This window comes from Lepisma saccharinum, chromosome 4 (assembly GCF_977018435.1).
Source record: "Lepisma saccharinum chromosome 4, izLepSacc3.1, whole genome shotgun sequence".
Taxonomy (NCBI): Eukaryota; Metazoa; Arthropoda; class Insecta; order Zygentoma; family Lepismatidae; genus Lepisma; species Lepisma saccharinum.
In genome coordinates, this window is record NC_139232.1 from 70,316,475 (window position 1) to 70,323,560 (window position 7,086).

At 36.7% G+C, this 7,086-nt stretch overlaps 1 protein-coding gene across 2 annotated transcripts in view; it reads left to right on the forward strand.

Annotated features, from left to right (window-relative positions):
- Positions 1-7,061, forward strand: part of LOC145986564 (carbonyl reductase [NADPH] 1-like) — a 48,041-nt gene extending 40,980 nt beyond the window's left edge. The window contains exons 6-7 of one of the 2 annotated variants that reach the window (XM_083120720.1): positions 1,067-1,272; positions 5,303-7,060. In XM_083120720.1, coding sequence (XP_082976846.1) covers positions 1,067-1,272; positions 5,303-5,406 — 310 coding nt within the window. In that variant the 3' untranslated portion in view covers positions 5,407-7,060. Of the gene's footprint in view, positions 1-1,066; positions 1,273-5,302 lie in introns of both variants that reach the window. The other variant, XM_083120721.1, reaches the window with a different exon arrangement.
- The last annotated feature ends 25 nt before the right edge of the window (positions 7,062-7,086 follow it).

Below are 7,086 nucleotides of genomic sequence, written 5' to 3' on the forward strand. Positions count from 1 at the left end.
GCAATAACAAGTTGAAATTTTGACACACATTGGAGGAAGGTCTAATTACGTAGTGTATGCAACTTTGCTTGGATATCTCTTGTCCCTTTTGTGCTACACCATTTCAAAAATCCACCATTTTCCAGTGATTTTTCAATTTCTTGCATATTCAACCACATATAATATGGATTGGGTGATATATATGGAGACGACATAATATGTGCATACTGATCTCACATCAGGGTTACTAGAAAAATTAATGCCACCTTCCTGGTTGGATTTCAGTTGTAACAGCAGGCACATAAAATATGCATTTTTTGACACGTAAGGCTTTTTAAGGCATATTTTGGGGTATTTTATTTGCTGAGGGTATTTTGCATCAATACACGTGTTCCTTGGTGAGAGGTTTGTTTGGTGTGTAAATATCACTAGGCTGTGATCAATAGTTCCTGAGTCCTGAAGTTAGCTCTGATGCTCATTTCTTATATTTGGATCACATTTTCTGTTGTGCACCACCTTTGCACAGGCTATAACTCTAGAACTATTTCTCGGAGGAACCTAATATTTGGAATACAAGCCTTCCAGAAATGATTGAACCTTCATGCCAAATTTCATCCAAATCAAAAAAACCATGACCTGGAAACTTTTTCTGAAATTGGTCGATTTGACATGGAATGACCCATCTGGGATCTGGAGATATCATTGACACGTGATCATCTACAGCCTGCTTGTAACTATAAAGAATATTTGTGGACATCGTGTACATTATTTCATGCTGATGCTGATCACTGTAAAATTAACACGACTAGGCATTAATTGGGACAAATTTTTGCATTATCATCTAGTGACCCTCAAAGAGCTGTTCAACAGCATAGTAATCTAATTATTTGTTTCCTCATTGCCACTAACATTTCATAATAATGTTTGCAAAATGTGCACTTCAATGCTCTACTTTTTATCATGCTATTTTGTATTGTTTTGAACATATTTTTTACAAGGACCTTTACCAACACTAAAATTAAGTAATATGTAGTTTTAGAGATTTATATTTGAAAAATGGGTATTAACACTTTAATTGAATCTGCAGACATGCAAAAGCAGGAGATCACAGGAAGCACGGGTGGCCAAACAGTACATATGCAGTGTCGAAGGTTGGCGTGAGTGCCTTATCTTTCATGCAGCAGAGAGCCTTTGATGCTGACCCAAGGGAAGATCTGGTTGTGAATGCCGTTCATCCAGGCTATGTGGACACAGACATGACAAGCCACAAGGGACCACTAACAATTGAACAAGGTAATTTCTATTGGCTAATGAAATGATTAATAATACACAAGGAGGATAAGTATTGCTCCTGCTCACTCTGTGTTTTTAGATAATGTGCACATGTTAATGTTGGCCTCCCTGATGGCGTAGTGCTAATGTCATTATCTTGTAATCAAAGGGTACCCGGTGGGGGTACAGAGTTGTTTGGATTCCACTTTAAGCTGTAGGGCTAGTCCTGATTAGCCTATCTGTGCATAAAGTTGACTTAAAATTAAGACTTGCATGTTAATGTTTACTGTGAATTTACAGTGTAGTTAGCATCTATGAAGTAGAGCTCAGTTTATATTTTATCCACTGTTTATTTATCCAACATATCTCCTGATATTTTCCACAAAAAACATCTTATGGTTGTTTTGGCTCTAAAAATGACTCCCAGACAGGGGTTTATCCCGAATTTCCCATCTGGGGGTACACTATGGTGTCAAGAGTCCCAGGCTCAAATTGTGAGATCATCGCTTGTCCGTATCTTCGTGATTAGCCAAAAGTGGCAGAAAAGTGAAGTAAAATAAACCAAATCAATCAATCAACCATCTGTGGGTATGAGTTCATATTAATTGGGTTTTCATGAAAACATTTAGGGGGCTTTGAGGAAATCTGAGGGAGATGTGTAGATAAATCAGTACTCTACTGCATACAGTATTAGTGGATTGGTAAGATTGTCTACAATTTTTTCTGCTGTTGTTATGTTATGCTTTTTACAAATATAAAATATCCATTGTATCATATTCCTTATATTTTCTAAATTCCCAGTTCTTTCTTAAACTAAATTTGTGTTAACAGTTATTTAGTCCGGTATCATTCATACTGAGCATTAGCATAGCCAAAGAAATTTAGACTCTAGTGGATATTAAACAGCGCAGTGTCCCCAAGTTTCCAAACAAGAAAATTATTTGTCAGACCTTGGCTTTCATTTCAGCACAGATTTCACTGTTAACCTAGATATTGGTCATTTAACTCTTAAATACCGGGATGTGATATGTGTATCAAATTTAGGTAAGGTTGTTAACACCAGGATGTGACATATAAATCAACCCCCGTTTTTTGGAGCATATTGTGATTCAGATAATGTTCAGAGATACATATTTTGGGTGCTACACGAGCCTTGAGGTATCCTATTAGTAATTAAGTACAAGGTGTACAACTTTGCTTCCGCCATTTTCCGACAGGTGGCAACAACAGGAAGTAGCGGTCGAAAGAAGCAGATCGCAGACGTCACGCAGTTAGCTTGGACCTCTGTCAAGATAACCCCATTCAAACATTAGTTGAGCGGTGTGTGCATCGTGAAGTTGTTCGCGATTGAAAATGTCAGTGTACGAGCCAAATTCTCGCCATTTGCGGGAGGTTCTACTTTTTTGTTTCAATATGAAGAAAACTGCGGCTGAGGCTCATCGAATGCTCTCCACTACGTATGGTGAGGATGCTATAAGTGAGAGAACCTGTCGTGAGTGATTTCAACGCTTCAAGAACGGTGACTTTAACGTCGAAGACCGGCATAGTGGTGGAAGACAGAAAGTTTTCGAAGATGCAGAATTGGAGACATTGCTGAGTGAAGACTCGCGTCAAACTCAAGAAGAATTGGCACGATCATTGGGAGTGACACAGCAAGCCATTTCAAAACGTCTGAAAGCCATGGGTATGATTCAGCATGACAACGCACGACCCCACGTTGCCAAAGTGGTGAAAACGTACTTGGAAACATTAAGATGGGACGTCCTACCCCACCCACCTTATTCTCCAGACATCGCTCCCTCTGATTATCACCTGTTTAGATCAATGGCTCATGAACTGGCTGACCAACACTTCCGATCTTATGAAAAAGTCAAAAAGTGGATCAATTCGTGGATCGCCTCCAAAGATGAACATTTTTTTAGACGCGGCATTCGTACACTGCCCGAAAGATGGGAGAAAGTAGTGGCCAGCGATGGACAATACTTTGAATAATGCCTGGGTAAGCAATGTTTTTCATTACAGCGTCATATTTTTGGGGAAAAACGGCGGAAGCAAAGTTGTACACCTTGTAATTAGTAAATTTTATATAGTTCTGGCTATATTTGGCAAGTGGCTTTTACATTAGAACTTTTTTTCTCAGAAAAAAATTGCGCACTTGTCAGCAGCAAGTGCGCAAGGGGTTCGAGAAGTTAAAGATGGAGAAAGATTTTTTCGACCATGGGCTTGTGGACTAATCTGTCCTGAATAAAAAAAATAACTAAAATTTGTAATTCTAGCATTCACACTTACCAAGATATAATGTTGTTTTTTTTATAAACATTGTGTAATTTTAAACTTCCCATTAAAAATACGCTTGACATCAAGGTCTTATTGTGTAAAACGGGCCTGAGCGTATACTGGGTACAGAATCGGCTATCTCGCTATGCCATAATGTTCGAATGGACAAAAAAATGATTGTGGGGAGGGAGTGGGGTTCTTCTTAATTTTTCCTGATTTTTGAAGTTATGTGATATTGTAGGGATGGGACAGATTAATCGGTACTCTATCGGTATCAGCCGATATAGGCATATCGGTGTATCGGTTTATCGGTAAAATTACCGATTATTTTACCGATCCGATATATCGATAAATATCTGATAATTTAGTGGGAAATTCTGCCATTTTGTTGTAATTTTTATGGATAATCTCCATGCCCTAATTTCTAAACAAGTAAATGTCTAAATATGCAATTTCTTTTTCACTGCAGTCACCTCAAAACACACATTTATTAAGGAGGTCAGTGAACCTTTCAGGTTCTTCAAGGACCATTTCTAATTTTATATGGGATCGGTAGAATATCAGTTATCGGTATCGGTAAATTTTATATCGTTACTTTATCGGTATCGGCCAAAATTTCATATCGGCCCATCCCTATGATATTGTGAAATATTTATGTAGACTAGATGGGAGAATGAAATATATAATAAACTTCTTACCTTGTATACTTCTTTTGGAGTGTCTGAGACCTACATATCATCATGAGTTGAAGCTTTGGCCCTCCTGGTTGGCGTAGTGGCAACGTCATCACCTTGAAACAAAGGGGTCCCAGGTTTGATACCTGGTGGAGGCACATAGTGATTCGGGTCCCACATTAAACTGTAGGTCCTGTTCTCTCTCTGTGCACAAAGTGGACTAAATAGAAATTCAACAACGATTTAAAGCTTATCTACATAAGCCGAGTAAAACCTTAATTATGTCATTCATATAGTTCACTACACAACACACCACATATCATTCACAAAAATATAATCCACACACTCACTCCCCACATTACACAGCGACTTGCCTTGAATTGAAAGAAAAATGTTCCATGTACCAAGGAAATAAACACAACGCGATTCCACTTGAACTACAGAACAAGAGTACCTCTGTCCTTTGTCAGTTCGGTTATTTTTAGGTGCGGTCATAAGCATAAACCATAATCGGACAGCCAACAAACTCCACAACTTCCCCTCACCCTTGTAACTACTCTGGTTGTATGAAGAGGTCAGTGGCCTCTCCCTCTTGTCCTAATTGTCCGCAAGTAGTATGCTTGGCCCAGAGGGGTGATTTCCCTGTCGTAAGCAACCCTCTTCTCCTTTCCTCGCCCCAAAATTACGCATTCCTGTGAAGATTCCACGCTGGGAACAAGGGGTTAGAAACACTGACGACATTCATGCTAGATGACTGCCATGTTAAACTCACGAGACCCCTTGCGTGCTTTTTTTTTACATTTCGCGAATTTCAAAGAAAGCAGGCAATATTGCCAACTCGTAACAAATAAGTGAGCCAACTCCTGAAATGCCATCGTCATGTTATTGAAATGAACAATTTTATGCACATTTCCCGATCGATTTTTCTTCTCTTCTGAGCCTGGACTTTGCAGGTAACCTAGAATATATGTCTCTGATTTAAGGGATAATGATCTTATGTACAGTGGGCTGTTTATTGAAATTATTGTTAAAGTTAGCATTTAAGGAAATTCATAATTTAATTTTTTCTTGTATTTCACTATTTTTTTCTTGAATTCTAGGTGCCGAAGCACCATTGTACCTTGCCTTATTACCACCAAATGTTGATAAGCCACGAGGAGCTTATGTTTGGAATGACAAAAAAATTGTGACATGGGATAAATAATTGCAGTTCACTTTGAGTAACCCATGGAAAATGTAGGATGGATTTGAGAATGTTAACTTAGCTTAAATACCACCATGTGTTACAGGGGATTTTTCTTTATAATAAAGTAGCAGTTGTTTGAAGTACAATGTCTGTGATATGAAAAGCTTTCATGCTTCTTATTTAGTTTTGCATATTCCGTTAAGTGTGCGATTATATATTATATGCCTCACAGTAGTAGTGCATTATTAATCATTTAGTGCATATGCAAAGTTTAGTATCAATCACAATTTGTACATTCCAAAAGCGAGAGATTTCAAAATTTATATTTTCATATTATATTTTTCTAGAACAAAAGTGATGTTCCTTCAAGTAAGATAGAACATTTGTGTTGGAGAAACAAGTAAGAGCAATTGCATGGTCCTTTCCTGTTGTCAGAGTAACAACAGTTACTTGGGTAGTAATAGATAATTTGAAAATTCATTGGCTTGGTTCAATTTTGGGTTATGACTTGTTTTCATACATTGAATTTCTTTTTGTGAGACGATGCATGTATGTGTCCTTAACTCTTGGAAAAGGGCACATAATGGACTACAATGAAATATGGAGCCTTTAAATTTCGTTGTTGATGGTAAGTGTCATCTGTAATTTCTGAGAGTTGTAACAGTTACCATTAATTTTCTTTGTGTCAAACTGACAAAAGTGTGCTTTTTTAGCAATGACGAAGTACAAATGTATACTGTATTTACTTACATTGTTGCTACTTCATAAAAAAAAAAATATTTGACAATTCAGTTGATTTTGTTCTGTTTTATTTTGATTTGTAATATATCAGTAGTGTCGTAAGAAAGTAAAATAAGGACATATATGCTTAGAGATAAATTATAAACATTTCTGTTAAGTTAGTAACAGACAATAAGGTAAACACAGGAACTGTACATATTGTGAACTGTCTAATTAGGTATCAATTTTCTACATGATACATTGCAACACATTTAAAAGATCTGAACTGACAGTTTTTTTTAGGTTAAACTTGATTGCTGCAGGTTTGATTAAAATTCTAAAGATGCAATTGTTGTGAAAAGTTAGGAAATTGTATACTATTTCTAGAGTAAGCCATATGATTTAACAATTGCTGACTCTCTCAGTGAAACGACAGGGCGAGGCCCATGACATTTATGTATCAAAGTTAAAGCAGGTGTATTGACAAACGAGACTTGCATATTATGTACACTTTTGCTTGTATTACAAGATAGGAAATAAATACTGGTCATATGATTGCAATAACACGATTGTTGTTTTTACCATTTGAATTTCTATTTCTTTGCTGTAAATTGGTGTTCATTAGTGCTGGGTCGAAACCACTCTGAACTTGTGTCAGTACTTGAAAATTGTAACAATTGAAAGTAGTTCACAATATTTGCAAATTTTAATATATAAAGTTTCCATTTGCAACTACATCATAGGAATCTACTAGTTTTGATTTAAAATATTCGCAATCTCACATGAGGTGATCATGTAATCACAAAATACATTTCTCCTAACCATGTAAAATTAATGCAAATTTTGCATAATTACCGTGATATTTAGGCTCTGTGATTGGTATCAGCTCATGCAAAAGGAAGTTGATCAAATATCTAGACTATTGGAACATGAAATTCTGTTCAACAAAACAATAATATTTAAATATACCTACATGAT